The sequence below is a fragment of the Rhinolophus ferrumequinum genome, chromosome 17, assembly GCF_004115265.2.
Source record: "Rhinolophus ferrumequinum isolate MPI-CBG mRhiFer1 chromosome 17, mRhiFer1_v1.p, whole genome shotgun sequence".
NCBI lineage: Eukaryota > Metazoa > Chordata > Mammalia > Chiroptera > Rhinolophidae > Rhinolophus > Rhinolophus ferrumequinum.
Genome location: NC_046300.1, coordinates 40,462,546 through 40,480,746, shown reverse-complemented (window position 1 = coordinate 40,480,746; position 18,201 = coordinate 40,462,546). Strand labels below are relative to the sequence as shown.

The 18,201-nt window shown below is 40.1% G+C and overlaps 2 protein-coding genes across 7 annotated transcripts in view; one reads left to right on the top strand and one right to left on the bottom strand.

Moving 5' to 3' along the window:
- Positions 1–676: 676 nt before the first annotated feature.
- LSM3 (LSM3 homolog, U6 small nuclear RNA and mRNA degradation associated) lies at positions 677–16,784 on the bottom strand. The gene is made up of 4 exons (XM_033132688.1): positions 16,668–16,784; positions 14,788–14,898; positions 12,475–12,570; positions 677–987 (listed from the first exon to the last, which is right to left on the bottom strand). Exons 1-4 carry the CDS (start codon positions 16,686–16,688, stop codon positions 907–909), a joined length of 309 nt encoding a protein of 102 aa, XP_032988579.1. The 5' UTR covers positions 16,689–16,784; the 3' UTR covers positions 677–906.
- Positions 16,785–16,817: 33 nt separating this feature from the next.
- The window catches only part of XPC (XPC complex subunit, DNA damage recognition and repair factor), a 44,038-nt gene continuing 42,654 nt past the window's right edge, over positions 16,818–18,201 (top strand). For 3 of the 6 annotated variants that reach the window (XM_033132680.1, XM_033132682.1, XM_033132681.1), the window contains exon 1: positions 16,850–17,083. In XM_033132680.1, coding sequence (XP_032988571.1) covers positions 16,981–17,083 — 103 coding nt within the window. In that variant the 5' untranslated portion in view covers positions 16,850–16,980. Of the gene's footprint in view, positions 17,084–17,267; positions 17,436–18,201 lie in introns of those variants that run through there. The other 3 variants (XM_033132683.1, XM_033132685.1, XM_033132684.1) reach the window with 3 other exon arrangements.

Sequence of the window (18,201 nt, the reverse complement as noted above, 5' to 3'; positions counted from 1 at the left end):
CAATATACTTTCCCCTCTACCTTTCAAGCATTAAGTGCTGACTGACTGAAACTAGAAATAAAAACAGCTTTGCTGTTAGCCACTTTGTTTTATTGTGCCACTGAGATATATTGTTTTAGACCTCTCTCATCATTGATTGTGATCTGAGAATGGAAAAATGGTTTCTTCAAGTCATAAAATATGTGCAGCATTGTAGATATGACCAAGCCTAACCTCAGAAATAAATCAGGCCAGACAGAAGGAACAGAAATGGTGCTTCATCTTGTACTGCAATGGTAACGCTTACAATGACATACCCCCTGTACCCCCTTTCTGATGTGCGTGCTCTTCTAGTTGCTCCTATGGCATCCTATACGAGTATACACATTATTCTATCAGCACTTATCTCACTGTCCTGCAACTGTTGGTTTAAACAGCTGCCTCCACAGAATACTTGAGGGAAAGAAGCGTATCGACAAACTGTAGTTCTCAGTATTCAACCTGGTGCCTCAAACATGACAGATGCGCTACATGTGTACTCATAAAGTGAATGTAAGATGTGTGCTTACTTTAAAGAATTCACAAGACAGGAGACTGCATTTAAAAAAAAAATCAAAACAGGAAACATCAAATTTAATTTAAATTTTAAAAAATCAGAAACTGCCTGAAAAAACAATGGAACAAATCAACTCCTGAAAAAGAGTGTTGCACCTTGGTGATCACATTTATTGGAGGGTTGGAGAAAAATAAAAATGCCATTTAGCTTAAGAATTTGTAAGTTATCTGCAAATCAACTCATTTCAGAAGTGGAAGAATCGTTGGTCATTTCTTAGTATCAAAATTTACACAGTTTTTTCAATATCTTCTACATTTAAAGAGGTAATCATACAAAGTCTCCTATTTTCCATACAGGATAAATTCTTTGTTTCAGCCAACTCTCAATGGAGGGGCAACTAGTACAACACCATCTCCCCGGACAAAGAGCATTGGAATATTCCGTTTTGTTGACTGGAAGAGGGAAAAAAAAAAACAGAACACATTTATATAAATATGTAGTAGTATTGTTTATTATTTTTTGCAAGAGAAATTTGAAAACAAAAAACCAAACACAGATTCATCATAACATAAATTGATTAAAAAACCTGATCACTTACCTTTGAAGCACAAGGAACCAATCTATTAACTGCTTACTTTTACTGGATATCAACAACTGGCACAGAAACGAGCTATTCATGAAAATCCATTCTTCTCTTTCTGGCACACAGCTAGACTACATTTCCCATGCTCCCTTGCAACCAGATCTAACCATGAGATTGTAACCAATGGGAAGTAAACAGAAGTGACTGATCCATAGAACTCCCGTGAATGGCATCCCTCTGTGGTCTTTCCCCCTACCGTTGGATAGACTCAGGTAATGGTGAAGCTGAGAGATGGCAGAGCCCCAAGATAGAGGAAGCCTGGGTCCCTGACCTAGCACCTGAAAGAAAGATATTGTGATGACATAAAAGCTCACTCTGACTGTTAAGTATGTGGGCAAGAAATACAATTTTATTGTGCGAAGACATTTCATTGTATGTTGCTTCTATGTGCTATATGGGATATACCTTGGGGCATTAGCCTAGAGGTCAAACCTTAGGCAGTAAGGAAACAGCTATGGAATGTATGGAACCCTCTTATGCCTTGGCAAAACATTAGGTAAAACTGCCTGCAATGCCTGCAAAGTAGCCCAAGCACCTCCTAAACCTATAGTCTCTGGAGGAAGACACTGGAAAAGCCAAATGTCAGAAGGTGTTGTTGTTAACCTGATACACTCAGCAAGGAATATATGAGAGATATGAGCTCAGGAAAGAACCAGCTGGTTTTCAAACAGAGATTATAAGAAACAGGATTCATAAAGTTAGAAAAGCCAACTGTTTTTAGACCCCAAACTGTACACGATAAGCAGGAACAGAAGCTTGGAGGAATAAAGCCCAGTAAACTTTCTCAGTTAAACACACTCAGTACTGAGGCAAAGATCATCTAGTTGCTATAAAGACCACCAAGAGCTCGTTCATAGTTCCCCCAGTTCACACGGTTTATGAATGAGAGGCCACTGTCACCATCAGCAATGTTTCCTAGTAAAAAAGCTGACAGTCCACTTTTAACAGGTTTCTAGGGAAAGAGAACTGATAATCCATGGTCATTTTTCCATGAAGATGTTTTAAAAAATACGCTGCTCACAGGTATACAGAGATATTTCATTGCCAGAGGGACAGACTATAGCAGAAACTGCTATACATAAAAATTCCCTCTTCTTTCCTTCTTGGGTACACAATTAAACTATATTTCCCAGGCTCCCTTGAAGTTGGGTATGGTCGTATCACTGAGTTCTAGCCTAAAGAATGTAAGAAGATATATGTGAGACTTCAAGGCCTAATTAATAAAACCACCCACGAGCACTCCTCCATTTCTTTCGCTACCACTGGCTGGATGGGAATGACGATAAGGACTTAGGGCATGGTAGAGCTACAGGACGGAAGGAGCCTGGGTTCCTGAATGATTGTGTAGAGGAAATTTGCCTAGAACACTTATGTGATCAAGAAACAAACTTCGATTTACATGTTTGGAGGGTATTTGTTAGCCAATCATAACTAACATGCCCATAAAGGTAAACTTTCAACTACCCACGTGTGAGTTACTTGCCCTGGGCTGTCTGTTTATATCATCCATCCAGGAGACCAGGCTATAGACAAACAATTCTTGAAAAAAAAAGGGGGGTCAGTGTGTAAACTTACATTCTCTAGATAAGAATTCTATAATATCAGTATCAGAAAAATGTATTGGATTTTGTAGCAATGGCAATGAATTTCACCCAGAATTTAAACACACACACCTATATACTTATATATGAGGTGTCATCAAACAATATGGTGAATGTTTAAATAAAAAAATATTTATTACAGTAAAAGACACATTGCCATTACTCCCCCTCAAAAATACTCTCCCTCGCTTCGAACACACTTATCCCATTGTTCTTGCCACTTTCTGAAGCAGTTCTGGAAGTCCTCTTTCCTGAGTGTCTTTAGTTGCACTGTCGTGGATGCCTTGATGTCCTAAATTGATTCAAAACGTTTACCTTTTATGGTCATTTTGACTGTGAAGAAGAGCCAGAAGTCACATTGGTGCCAGATCCGGTGAATACGGTAGATGAGGACACACTGTTATTTTTTTAAATTTTTTTTATTGGGGAACATTTATCGTTGTCTTTCAATCTAGTTGTGCAGCTCAGCTCCAATCCAGTGGCTGTTTTCAATCTCTAGTTGCAGGGGGTGCAGCCCAACATCCCATGAGGGAACTGAACCAGCAACCTTGTTGTTGAGAGCTTGTGCCCTAACCAACTGAGCCATCTGGCGGTCCCTCTGGAAGCTCAGCAGCAGCTTGTTGTCTTCAATCTCATTGTGGAGGGCACAGCTCATTGGCCCAAGTGGAATCAAACCAGCAACCCTGTTGTTCAGAGATTGTGCTCTAACCAACTGAGCCATTCGGCCCCACCCTGTAATGTTTTTATGTGACAGAAATTGCTATACCAAAAGCGATGTATGACACAGAGCCTTTCCGTTGTGATCAAAAAACATGGTGAATGCTGCTGCCGAGTGCCATCCAATGGAAAGGCAGGGATCTTCAATACAGGAAGCAGCGCGTCGAACCTTAGTAACAGTGTGTGACAAGTTTCAACTTGTTCGGTGCAGTCAGTCGGGTGTGAGCTATGGCTGAGAGAAAGTATGTTTTAAAGAGTGCCATAAATCATCCTTCATCATGACAATGCCCTGTGTCACACATTGCTTCTGGTATATGGCAATTTCTGTCAAATAGAAACATTACAGTGTGTCCTCATCCACCTGATTCACCGGATCTGGCACCGTGACTTCTGGCTCTTTCCCAAAGTCAAAATGATTCAGGACATCAAGGCAGCCACAACAGTGCAACTAAAGACAAGAAAGAGGACTTCCTGAACTGCTTCAGAAAGTGGCCAGAAAGATGGGATAAGTGTATTCGAAGCGAAGGGGAGGGGGATTTTGAGGGGTATTAAAGGCAATATGTCTTTTAGTATAATAACTTTTTTTTATTTAAACATTCACCGTATTGTTTGATCACACCTTGGTATAAATAGATATACGTGTGTGTATATAGAGGGGGCCAAAAAAATGTACACACATTTAAGAAAGGAAAAAACTGTATTAATTGCAATACTTAATATATACCAATAACAAAAGATGAATACAAGTCACATTTGACTTCTGCAATTACAAGAGGTGCTCAAAGTGGTTACCATCAGCGTCCAGACACTTCTGATGACGGCGAACTACTGCTTGAGCATCGATAACATCTCTTAAAATGTATACACATTTTTTTGGCGCCCCCAGTACATATATAAATATTTATATGAGGGGACCTTAGATTTGATCTCAGGTTGAATCTATTAGTTTCAAACAGAAAAGATCTTATTTCATTGCCAAGGACCACCTATCATACATAAGTGTAGGGGTGGAGGTGTGTGTCTCGTATGTGCACACACACATGCATATATACGTGCATGTTCTCTTTCCATTATGTATCCGGTACTATGATAGACACTAGACATACAGAGATGAATAGAACATGGACCTGTGCTCCTAGAATCCCCATTCTAGAAATCAAAGTTAGAAAAAGTATGAATTTATCCTACAAAAGGTACTTCCACGTAAGCAAAAGATAAAATGATTTATGGCAGGATAGTTTGTATTAGCAAAAGATTGGCAATGGTTATCTATAAATAACTTAAATTTTTTTAAAATTTAAAGTTATTTAAAATACTTAAATAACTTAAGGTACATCTATATATACTGGAGTGCCATAAAGATAAAACCAAAAGTATAAAGAAGCTACATATGAAAATGGAAAAAAGCTCTAAGATACATTAAATTAAAAGAGCAAGGTGTGCAACAACATGCATGGTATGTTATGTTTTACCTACAAAAAAAAAAACGGGAAGACAGAATAATTTTCATTACCATATGCATAAAAACACTGGGGAGGATTCTCAAGAAACTACTAGTAATCGTGATTACCTCTAGGGGTGGGGGCAGAAAGATGAATAGAAAATGGGGTGGAAAACGTTTTATCACATTATTTTTCATGTTTAGTAACTTTTAAACTGTGTGAATCTACTATCTACTGAAAAAGTTAAATTAAAACGGAAGCAATTTAAAGTGAATAGGAAACATAATATGCTATGTGTCAAGTATTATACAGTGATATATAATGTGGGATCAAGAGAGAATTACTTCTGAATGGCGAAGTTCGTGAGAGACAATTACTTCCACATGGAAGTTGGTCTACAGCTGCTGTGTCCAATACAAGAGCCACTAACTACAGGCAGCTCAATTTAAATTAAGGTTAAATTAAATTTAATTTAAATTAAAGATCCTTAGTCCTAACATCAGCGCACACTTCAAGTGCTACATAACCACATTTTGCTTATGGCTGCCCTAGTGGACAGTGGCAACTTTAGAACGTTTCTGTTTGCATACAGTTCTGCAGGACAGTGCTCGTCTAGAGAAAGGTCTAAGAGAAACATCTGATGCCATCTAGAAGGCCTACAGGCAAAGGTTTGTAAAGTGAGGGAGGGTGCTGCAAGCAGAGGGAGTTAGATGGCTTGGTTACAAAAGGGCACAACATCCCTGGGAGAAAAAAAGCATGAAGAGTTTGATGAAGGAAGGTGATAAACGTGATGCACAGCTGGAAAAAGTAGGCTGAGACCAAGTAATACAGACCTTTAGCAATTTACAAAACGGACACACTAATTATGGAGGCTGAAAGCCAAGAGTAAGACTATCAACCTTCCCATTAACAGGTCAGTAGTCAAGTTAATTATTCAGAAGTCAATTACTAAGCTATGGAAAAACACCCGTCTCCCTAACTGCTTTAATAATGTTGATGTTCATTAGTGATTTCAATAAAGGAAAGAGAGAGAGCAAAACTTAAATGGTCCTGCTTAGGAACCATTTTGTCTGGTTTCCTATCTTGGAGAAAAATACCAAGAGTGTAGTGGTTCTTCTCCATGATGCTGAATGAAACTGACTATAGACATTCCTGTAATATCACTATCTTTCCTTCCTGTATCTACAGTTAATACACATGTATACATTACAAGGAGAACCTATCATATACGTCTAAAATTCTAGAAGATAGCAAGGTTGCTTGCACAAGAAAATAGACTTTATGGAAGATACCATGGTAGTACACTTCCTACAAGAGAAATTGCTTTTTCTTCATAGTTGAAATGAGAAAAGTATTTTCGTTCATCCAAAGATTTCATTGCTAATATTTTATCTAATATACCATGGCAGTGTAAAAAAACAGTCTGATTAACTAAGCAAACGTAGCTCCTCTTCTGCAGCTGCCAGCCTGGGAGGAGAGAGGATGCCAGTCGACTGGCCCTGAGCGGCAGCTGCACGGCGCCTCCTACGGCAGCCCGCCCTCAGAGGCGCAGTCACGCATCTCTATGGCGGTCAGTGTGCTCTGAGAACCCGCTACAGCCATTCCAGCCAGAGATGTGCAGGCACACACCACCTTCAAACAGATTCAGGAGGAACCCCACTACAAGCCGACTGGAGTTGGATAAAGACAGGTAGCTACTGTTGTTAGCGAGTCGCTTTCCATGGTGAAAATTTTAGGTTAATAATGTTACATGAAAAAAGCAGAATATAAAATTATATAGTCTATATTTCATCACATTTAAGACACCACTTTTAAGCTTCAGTTCAACTAAAAAAGGAAAAATGCTTCTAATTCAACTACGACAATTCTTTGTCATATCATCTGTAAGATACAAATCTATTTTAGAGATTCTAAAATTTAAGAGAAAGTGCATCTTAGAACTGGTATATTATGATTGTGTCTGTGTTAATTTAAAAAAAAAGAGCAACACGGAATACTAGAAGGAAATACAAGAAAATATTTTCAGTGGATATTTCTGGTTGGTGGGATGGGTAGTTTTTATTTTCCTTGTATTGTTTTTGTCTTTGCTAACGTCTTTAGTGAATATGCAATTTTATGCTCAGAAAAAAAATACATTACTTCTTTTTAAGTGCAAAAGATTTAAAAATTCTTCCGAATTTCTTTCCACTGAAACCAACAGTAACAAAGACTATGTGATATGTTTCAACATAAAAGGGGTTTAGTATTTTTGAGGGAAAACAACTTCCCACACAGAGTAGAACTGTTCAGATTTCTTATTAATATATCACCTAACACAAAAAGGTCCTGCTGATGGGATCTTCTGTTCTGAGCAGAGATAACTGTGTCTCTGTTACATTCTGATAACAGCTGGAACTTTCATTTGCCCCAGATGCCTTCCAAGGTTAGGTTCCTCTTTTGTATCTGAGGCCCAGTCATCATGACCACCCACCCTTTATCTACAAGGGATTTTCTAAAGCTTTCTGGCATTGAAGGGTCTCACAACCTTGCCTAAAGACTGAGAATCATGTCTTAGCAGACAGAGCAGGAGATGGAGTCTCATCTCAGCCAGGCAGAAAATATTAGTAATAGCTGTGTTTTCATACCTTTTTTCAAAACGTAAAAACTGTTTTTATGAGCTTCTTTGGTACCAGATTAAGTCATACTTATAAATTTAGTATACTAAATTCAAATATACTTATCTGTCATCCATGAATTTATTTAACTCTTCCTGAGGTAATACTCTCTCAGGCTGTGGTTCTCAAATTTTAATGTCATAAGAATCACCCAGTTAACATCTTGTTAAAACTGTTTCCCTAGGCTCCATGCCCAGAGATTCTCATTCTGTAGGTCAGGATGTAGCCCATTAATTTGCATTTCTAACATATTCAAAGGTAATGTTAATACTGGTTAAAAGAACACAGTTTAAGAATCACTCTAAGGAAAACAAATATCCATGTCTGCTGCCTGCTATTATGAAGCAGTACTTTCTTCTGGTTTCAAGTTGCAAAAGGCGCATCTAGTTTTAGGACAGTTAAGTTTAGAGTCTGTGCTCATCAAAACAACTGATATATTTCACTCCAACTAGCCTATTCAGTGGTCATGTTTCTGAAGTAAACAGTTCCTTCCCTCCCCTTCATATGAATCCACTTTATCCATAATAATTTTCCATTAACTCAATTATAGTTTTCTGGAAATCCAGGGAACAGAAATGAACATGGCAGCATCTTCCAAGATAAGCAGCTTCTGTGATCTCCTGGTGGTCACACCCTTGTGTAATCCCCTACCTTTGAGTGTGGGTGACATTTGTGCCTTGCTTCTAACCAATGGAATACTGCAAAGGCAATGAAATATGTCACTATCATGATAAGACAGTGACTTCCATCTTGCTAGACAACTCTTGCTGGGTTTGGTAAAGAAAGCTTCCAGGTGGTTAGAGGTGCATGTGGCAAAGAACTGAGGCTCTCAGTCCAACAACCCTCATGGAACTGAATCCAGCCAACAGCCATGAAAGTGAGTTTGGAAGCAAATCCTACCCCAGGTGAGCCTTCGGATGAGCCCTTGTGCAGCCTGGTGAGAGACCCTGAAATAGACTATCCAGCTAAGCTGTGCCTGGATACCTCACCCACAGAAACTGTGAGCTAATAATGTGTGCTTTTAAATTACTAAATTTGGGGCCATTTGTTATATAGCAATATGTATTAAGATAAAAAGTACTAGTTATGTAAGTTTGGTAAATGCTGCACACTATACACTTTCATGGAGATAGTAATGCAGATAGCTTTAACCCAGGCCTATTCCACTGGGCTGTTAGAATTAAATATGATGCATATAAAATGGATAGCACAGTGCTTGACACACACAGCAGGCATTTAGCAGAGGTTAGTTCCCCAAACTCTCCCATTTCCATCTGTCTACTATCAAAGTAAGTTTACGTTGGGGTAGAACACTCTCATATCTAGCATTCTAGCATACTCTCTAAGATATTTTGCCTAATTGCTCACCTTCAAGGTACCTGAAATTTTTCTGTGTACTAGGCACTTTCCAAATTAGATTTGAAAGCCCACAGTGGTAGGAACTAAGCATGACTTGCCAGATCCTAGAGATTTTTATGTGTTACTGTCTTATACTCAGTCTACTCAACGTTAGCTCAGCTGAGCTATCCAGAAGAACTCAGTGCTATCCTGCTAACTTTAAGATTTCACTGTCCACCAAATCCATCAATTACTCTGGGCCCCAGGCCCAGATACAGAGAAAAGAACCCTGCAGGCTTTGAAGCCAGTGAGGCCCGGGTTGGAAATTCCTACTGTATCTTCCTAGCTGAATTTGATTTCCTCAGCTAGAAAATGGGACTACCTGACTTCAATGTTACTGGGAGGTTAAATGTGATCAAGCATGCAAGTCGTATAGCAGTTACGCAACACATATTAATTATCACTACCCCCCTTTCTTCTCATGGATAAGTATTTTCTACCTTTTCTTCTTTTTTTGTCCTGTGACAGAGTATTCCCTCCAAATTAAATTTGGGAGTGTGTGTGTTTTCCCCCAGTCATTATTTAGTACAGAACTCAGAACTAGCGATTTTTACGTCTGAATGGAATCTACGAGCTCATTGTCAGTGCTCTAATGGTTTCAGTCAAGGAAGCAGACACAGAGAGGCGAACTGACTGTTAGTACAAATCACAGCACTGTCAAATCTTGGAAAGAAGACCTACTGACATCCCCCCAAAAAATCAATAAAAAGGCAAAATATTATCAGCCTAATAAAACTGGTTAGCGAATTATATACCAGAAGTTGAAACTGGATTAAAATGAATTTAGAATACTGTTATTGTTCATCTATTCATGCTATTTCCACTTCCCAGTGAATTTTAAAACTTAATAGTATGCGCCTTGCCTCTCTAACAAGACTATGCTTCGTTACCTCTACTCCCTCCCCTACCCCATACTCCTCTAGGAACCTGAGCATATACTTATTGCCTGTAGCTAACAAGGCACTGTGGGGAACAGAATGAATAATGTCCTGGCCTCCGCCATCCAGTAATTCATAATATGAAAAGGAACACACAAACAAAAAAGTGAATAAACTCAGTATCAGCTCAGAGGGCCAGAAGATCCAACCAAAGGAGCAGAAGAGTCAGGGCTGAGTTGGTTCTTAAAACAGTCTTTGTAGGAAAGAGATAAGACAGAACATTCCAGCTAGGTGAAATATTATGGGAAAAGACACAGGAGGAGGACTATAGAGGGCATACTCTGGAGACAGTGAGTGGACCAACTTGGCTAGGGAAGTCGTCAGAGAGGAGACTGGAAAGTTACAACCACGCTATGGAGGGTCTTAACGTAGCCTGAACTTGTGCTTTGCTCTACAGGCCATAGAAAGCCTTAGAAGTCCCTAAGCATGACTGTGACAGATGAAAGCAATGTTTGAGGACAATTACTTTGGCAGTCGGTCATGCACGGGCTACAATGGAGGTGGCCATGTAGAAAAGTGCCTGAGCTAGGGTCATGGCAATGGGAAAGAAAAGCAATGACACATAAATCAACGAGAAGGAAGAATCAATTGAATGAGTTACTGATCAGTGTGAGTGAAAGGGATAAGTCCAAGAACTTACTCTGAGATTTATGGTCTAAATAACCAAGAAAATGAAGAACAGAAATAGGGAATTTTTGAAGGTGAAGAACACCAGTTTAGTTTTAGATGTACTGAGTTTGAGGTCACATCCAGCGTAGAAAATTTTTCAGTAAGAATGTTGGAAAAAAGAGTTCAGAAAAGAAACCGGAAACAGATTTATCCATAATCATACTGGCCACCCACTTTACATGCACAGAATTCACTGCATCCTACTGTAACCCTGGGAGGCAAGCACAGGCATTGGCACTGTATAGAGGAGGTCCCTGCAGTTCAGAAGTTTCTATAACATGTCCAAGATCACATAACCAGCAGCCAGGATTTGGACCCAGATCTGTTAAGAGCTCAAGCTTTTATGCTGTACTGATTACTGTTATAGACTCAGAGATTATAACATACAAGTTACTAAATGACATCTCTGAAGGAAAAAAAATGCAGATTTAAAAAAAGGGCCATATTCATTGAGAGAATGAAAGAAAACTAGCAAAGGAGTCAGGAGTGGTTGAAGAGAGGAGGAGAGCCAGGATAAAGCAGGACTACAAAACCAACAAAGGCTAACATTTGAACATTTACTATGTACCTGTTGCTAATGTGAAGGCTTTTCACATAACCTCAATGAATCCTCAACAGCTGTAAGAAGTGGGTCCTATTACCACCCCCACTTTATAGACAAGGAAACTTAGTCTGACAGGTGGGTAATTTGGTAAAACTATATAGCTGATAAGCAAGGGACTCAAGGTTTGAATCCAGGCTTAAAACACTATGCTCTAGGGGTAGCCGATTAGCTCAGTTGGTTAGTGTGGTGCTGGTAGCACCAAGGTTGCTGGTTCGATCCCCACATGAGCCACTGTGAGCTGCGCCCTCCTTAAAAAGCAAACAAACAAAAAACACCTTATGCTCTAGGAGAGCCAGAGGCTGGCTTCCCAATACTTAAAAGACTCAACAAATATGATTTTCTGTTTTTATATTTGAAGAATGAAATGTGTCAACACTTTGAAGATCTGTATAACTCAGTAAGTTAATAGTATATTCCAAATGACCATTGCTTGATGTTATAAAATCAAACGTGTAAAAGATCCATTCAAAGTGCAAAGTAGACCAATGAATTTACATATAACAAGAGTGTGAAAAGTTCACTGATAGGGTTTCAGATTCCACACTGCAACCAACCTTTAAGAAACCACCACCTGTCGAGTTTGGATGTACCATCAAAGGCAAGTACCCACAAAAATACCCCTCTCTTTTCCAACTACCTATCTGTGTGAGCTCAGATTTTCTTCAACTGTAACATATCACAACAGACTAACTGCAGAAAAAAGACGTGAGAAGCTAGAGGTCATTAATTAAGCACACGATAAAGACATTTGTAAAAATGTAAAATGAAGACACTCCTCACTGTTGTTTTAAAAAATATAGTTATTTTTCATAAAAATGTTACTTACATTAACATAATAGGTTTATTATTTTTAATGAGTTAATATTTTTTAAATTTCTCAAGTTTTAGTTTCTATTATTGATAGATCAAATCCACAGACATAAGAACATTTTCCAGTATTACTGCTATATATTAGCACACATAGGCATCTTACACTGTCATATCTCATTGAATCCTGGCAACCCGATGAGGTAAGTGGTAATATTCCTGCTTGCCAATGGAAATTGAGTCTGTAAAGTTATTTCCCTTGTCCAATATTCCCCAAGTAGGAAGTGGCCGAGCCAGTACTGGGAACCAGGTCTGTCCGACCCCAAAGACTTTGCTTGTAATTGCTACACTCTAATGAGCCATGAGTAGGTGCAACATGACAAGTTTCCCATAAGAAAGTGTTAAGCTGTTGGATGTTAAGAACAATTGACATTTTAAAAGCTATGAATTGAATTGCATGACTTACTTTATATATCTCTTCATATGTTTCTTCATCAATTTCTATAGTAGTCACAGTTTCTTCCACATCTCCCAGTATCATATTTAAATGCTGATCATAAGCCTGAAGTGGGAGCATGAGGGACCAAGAAATTTAATAAATTAAGAAACAATGAACAGGGCTTACAATATACAAAAGGGTCGATTACAACACACAATACTTATACCACAAACTTTTACAAGCAAATAAAAAATAATCCTGCTGTACAAATTTATTGTTTCTTTGCAAATCATTTCCAATGATAACTTAATTTCTATAAAAATAGAAAACGGTTTAAAGGGCCAAAAATGAAATTCACTCAAAATAACTCAAAATTATTTTTAAAGTTTTTACCCTACTTGTTATCCAAGGCAGTTACATCATTTATAAAATTTAATTATGAAAAATAACAAATTCATCACTTTTCAGTAGACTTCTTTCAAATCCATCTGTAACAGTCTGACAAGATACAATAAGAGATAAAATCCTTTGATTGCTAAGATGATGACACAGCAGTCTCCTAAGGGCATAAGACACTATTATTCAATCCCCCCGACATAAACTAAACAACACAAGGTAAAGTAAGTAGAGCAACACCCTGCCCTTTACAACCTAGCCAGAACTGGGTTTGGCACCTGTGGGCTCAATCAATAAACGCTACAACTCAGATATTCAGGAATGTCTTCAATCCAAGCTCCAAAGCTTATGTGTTTTGCTGAAAGGTGAACCTCTGGAAGCCTTATTCAGACCCACTTACGCTTACTTCTACTTCTAACAAAGTGTCAAATGGTTCACCAGCTCACATCACAATAAAAGTAGCCAATCAGCCACGTGGAGAACTGCTGGCAGAGCACACTAACAAGAGCGAAAAATCTAGATGGGGGCCAGAAAACAAACAAACAAAAGGTTGGGGGCCATTAAGTATAGAGGTAATGGAGTCTACATAGGGAACTGAAAAAGCCTCCAAGAGTTAAGGCAATGTATTTGTCCTAGGGTGTCTCTCCGAGTGTCGCTGGCCCATGTGATGAAGCTCAATTCTGCTTTTCTTGGTAAAATTGCCACTCTTCCATTTCCTGGGGTTCCTCTTCCCTTAAGGCTGTGTATTAAGACACAATCTCCCTAGGTCCCTACTTCTTTTCCGAGAATAACGGGTTCTGTACCCTTAGGTTTTATGGGAGTGAGGCTGAAGTCAGACTGCCTAGGTTCATCTTCTGGCCCTGACTTTTCTGACTGTCACCTTACACAGATGACTTCACGTTTCTGAGGCTGAGCTTCTTCAACTATAAAACAGGGATATTTAGTATCTACCCACAGAGGGTTGTTATAAAGATCAAAAGAGATGTGTATTACATACAAAACACTTAGACTAGTACCTGACATATAATTAATGCTCAATAAACTTTAATTATTTTTAACCTCTTTAGGGTAGAATGGCAGTAATAAAAACAACACACTCTGGAAAGCAACATGTTATCAAGAAGAGGCAAAACCTTCAATTACTCTTTTTATGAATAAATAGGACTACTTTAAAGGACCAATCCTATAGAAATATTTGCAGATGCACACAAAGAAATATGTATTAAATATGTATTAAAATGCTTACTGCAGTATTATTTATAGTAACAAAAAAATGGAAAACAATCTAAATATCACTATTACCATATAAAGAATTCTATGTAGTAATTAAAAAGAATAGAGAAGATCTATATGCACTCATGATCAATGATTTCCAAGATTCAGTGAAAAAGAAAAGTGCCCAAAAATATGTATAGCAAGATCCCATTTATTTTAGTGGTGGTATAGTGCAAATATATGCATATGGACACGTATTATAAATACATACGTGTAAATATACAGAAAATACCTTAAAAACCATAGACCCAATTTTTAACAGTGGTTACCAGTAGAAGAAATGGGATTTCACCTTTTACGGCATGTATTTCTGTGCTATTTAAGTTTTTTCACAAGAAAATACAAATTATGCATATGTCAGTAATTAAAAAAACACTTAAATAAGAATGGAGAATAAATGTTATCTGCAAATAAATAGAAGGGTAAAATATGAAAGAAATGAAAATGTTCTTTAATAAACACATTATTTCTGGTAAGAGAAAAAAATGTTAAAATATGAATAAAATAGAGTTGTATTTGTGTTATAGAAATATGGGTAGCTGCCACCTTCCTCTCTGCATTCCAAACACTGTTCCACAGTTGAGAGTTTTTACATTTCAAAGGCGTGGGAGTAGGGAGGGAAAACAAGGAAATAACCTGATTTCAAGGTAATTTAATAGATTTACTTACATGTAATCTACCTCGAAGCTCTCTGTCATTTCTCATTTTCACATAAATTCGCTCATCCAGGCTGAGCCTGATGAGATCCAGGGGTTCTTCTACGGTGTTGGTAGTTTGTTGCTGATTAAAAAAACAAGCTTAGTAATATAGTACTAGAGAGAGTGTAGTGTTTGAATCATTGCTACGCTGCATTGACTGTGAGCAAGTAACTTAACCCCTCTATGCTTTCCTTAGTCGTCTATCCAGTAAAATGTGGATAACAGTGCCTACTTAATACCATTGTTGTGAGGCTTAAGTGACATATGTGAAGGCTTAGAACAGTACCTGGCGCATAGTAAGCGCTATATAAACGAGAACTGAAAGAAACATACACAGGAAGGAGTTATACAGCAAAATAATCATGACTATACTTTGTTCCCTCAAAATCCAAGCTGCTTGACACAACTTCAGGACATAGGGAGTCACTCTCAGGGACGTTAGCCTTATCTCAAATATCATTTAGTAATCTGAATAACACTGACTTAATGACTACTACACAAGTCAGAACGCTAAGCAGAGATGAAAATGTGAAGGAAAATGAGTTCAGTACAGGGCACGCTGAGTTTAGGGTGCCGACTGGCCAATAAGATGAGTATACTCAGCAGGCAGTACAGAATACTGGCTGAAAGCACTGGCTTTGGAGTCCTGCAGCGTGCGTTCAAGGGAAAAAGTCCTGTCCTCAACTGGTCCCCAACCTCAGTTCAACAGCTGTTTGTTAAGGACCAGGTAACCAACTACTAGACTACAATGATACAGAAGTCAGCCTCTGCCCTCAAAGCAGCTCATTCTATTTGGGAGAAGCATATAAATCATTACAATACTGTAAGAATATACACGCTGACAGAGGCCTACTGCTCCTTTAGCCTGGGTCCTGAATGCTCTCTGTCTGCTTTTTTCATCCTATTCAGCTTTAAACATTGCCTTTTCAAAGAGGCCTCCCTGATCATCCAATTCATTCCCTCAATACCTAAATATCTGCCGAGTGGTTCCAGCACTGTTCTAAATCCACCCAGGGCAGAATAGTACACAAAACTCCTCGTAAGAAATTCACATTTTAGTTGGGGGACACAGACATTAAACAAAGCAGCATATACTTAATATGAACACATAACATGCTATGAAGAAAAATAAAACAAACTCGGGAGAGTGCTATTTTATGTAGCTGGCCAGAGAAGTCCTCTTTGATGAAGCGAGGCTTCAGTAGAAAGCTTGAGAAGTTGCGGCCTGATCACAACGATATCTGAGGAAGAGCATTTTGGGAAGAAGGAAGAGCAGGTGAGAAAGCCTGTAGGACCAGCAGTTATTCTGTATACCAGTTCCTTGCTCGTTTCCACATCCCAGTTCCTATATATCACACGTATTTATCTGTCCTCCCTCGCAATATAAGCTCCAAGTGGAGACAGGGATCACGTATGTCAATCCCTGTGACTCTGGTGCTTAGAACGGTGTGTAAACCATACAGAGTTGATGTTCACTACATGTTTATTGAATGAGTAATCATTGTTGCGGTCAAGTAATTGTTGCGCGATAATTACCGCGCTTTCTATCAGAATCCCGACAGCTCTGCGAGGCAGGCAGGGACAATTACTGCCATTCTATGGATAAAGGTGAGACTCAAGAGAAAGGAAGTGAGGAGCGGGAGGGGTAACTTAGTTTTCTGGCGGATTTGGAAGTAGAAAAGATCTCAGAGCCTGAGGCAAAATTAAAGGCCGTGACGACCCGGAAAGAGGCGACATGATAGGACACCGTCCCGTGAACTTGAAGAAAGCAGCCGGGTATGCAAAGCCGAACAGGGCCAGGGCGCGGAGTGGGGAAGCCGCTCTGGAGTGAGTTCCTCAGGGGACACTCACCTGGTCCACGTCGTCCGCCATGTTTCAAACCCTGCGCCTTTTCTCGCCTCTCGCGATATCACGCCCCTCCAGTCTCCGGAAACACGAGGACGCAATGCACCGGAAGTAGAAAAAAATTTGTTTTGCGTCTTCTTGCTTCCTGCAGTTTGCATTTGTCACTTGGGACTGGGACGGCGCTTCCTCTGGGGGCGTGTGCTTGGTCCATAAAGGAGGGGCGTGGTCATGCCTCTCCCCGCCTTGGGGTGTAGACCACGCGGGTGCAGCTTCCCGCGGTTTGGTGCGTCACTCGCGAAGCGAGCCCTCCCCGGGGTAGATGGCTCGGAGTCGCGCAGCCGGCAGGGAGCTGCGGGGACGCGAACTGCGCAGCCAGAAGGCCAAGGGCAAGAGCACGGCTGGGCGGCAGGAGAAGGAGGAGGGTGAGAGCGAGGCCGAGCCGTGTTTAGGGAGAGATGCTGAAAGAGATCCGGAAGCAGGCCCGGGTGCGGGGAGTGGGGGAGCCAGCTTCCTGGAGGTGGGGGGCGGAGACTGTTCCGCGCCGGTCTGCGCTGAGAAGACCACTTGACGGTGGCCAAGGGAAGCTGGCGTTTGTGCCGCTGCCCCGGTCCTCCCCGTCGCTGTGCCTTTGTTCTCACTCGAGGAGTGACGCACCCTGAGCGGTTCCCCTGGAGCCCAACTTGACCTGGAGCTCCCCTGCGTCGCCTCTTTCCTGCTCCCTGTGGCCCACAGGATAAAGTCCAACCTCCTGGTAGATGCGAAGGGCTAAACAGGGAAAAGACATTGTACTTGTTTTGTGTCCGTAGAAGAACAGAACGTAGTTTGTGGTGTGCTGACTCCCAGAATAGTATCTTCAGCTAAATCTCACCCCAGAGTTCCAGATTTGGATCCAACCCGACTTCACGTGGATATCGAATAGGCTTCTTATGTTTGTCATGTGCAAAGCAAGACTCTTGATTTTCCCCTTTCAACCTGCCTCTTCCCCACTTTTTCCCATCTCAGTAAATGATCCTTCCCCCACTTGTTTAAACAAACCAACCCCTCCTTTTCCATACACGAGCACATCCGTCCAATCCTTCAGCAAGTCCTGTCAGTTCATCCTCAGAAGTATAGCACATCTCTTCACTTCTCTTTATTTCCAAGGCCACAGCCCCTGCCCAAGCCACCATTACTTGAAACTTGAACGACTGCAGTTACCTTTTTATTGGTCTTCCCTTCCTTCCCCTGCAATAATTCTCCACCCAGCAGCCCAAGTGATCTTTCAAAACCAAAATCAGATCCTTCCATGCTCCTCCTTCAAACCCTCTGTGGTGTCCCATTGCTCGTGGCATAAAATCCAAATCCCTCATCATGGCCTACAAGATCCTACAGGATTTGGCTGTTGCTTCCTCCTTTTTGTCTCCTACCCCTCTTTTGTTTGCCAGATACTCTCCTTATTGGTCTCCTTTCTGTTCCTCACGCATGCCATGTTCTCACATTGAACCTTTGTGTTTGATGTTCTTTCTGCCTAGAATGTTCTTCCATGGTTCTTGGCTGTGGC

What these genes read in the sequence shown, in the direction of transcription:
- LSM3 (XM_033132688.1), bottom strand. Translation starts at nt 16,688, where the DNA reads ATGGCGGACGACGTGGACCAG. An exon ending in TGGCGGACGACGTGGACCAG is followed by an intron (nt 14,899 to 16,667) that starts GTGAGTGTCCCC and finishes TTTTTTAATCAG; the next exon opens with CAACAAACTACCAACACCGT. An exon ending in CATATGAAGAGATATATAAA is followed by an intron (nt 988 to 12,474) that starts GTAAGTCATGCA and finishes TCCCTCTTCCAG; the next exon opens with TCAACAAAACGGAATATTCC.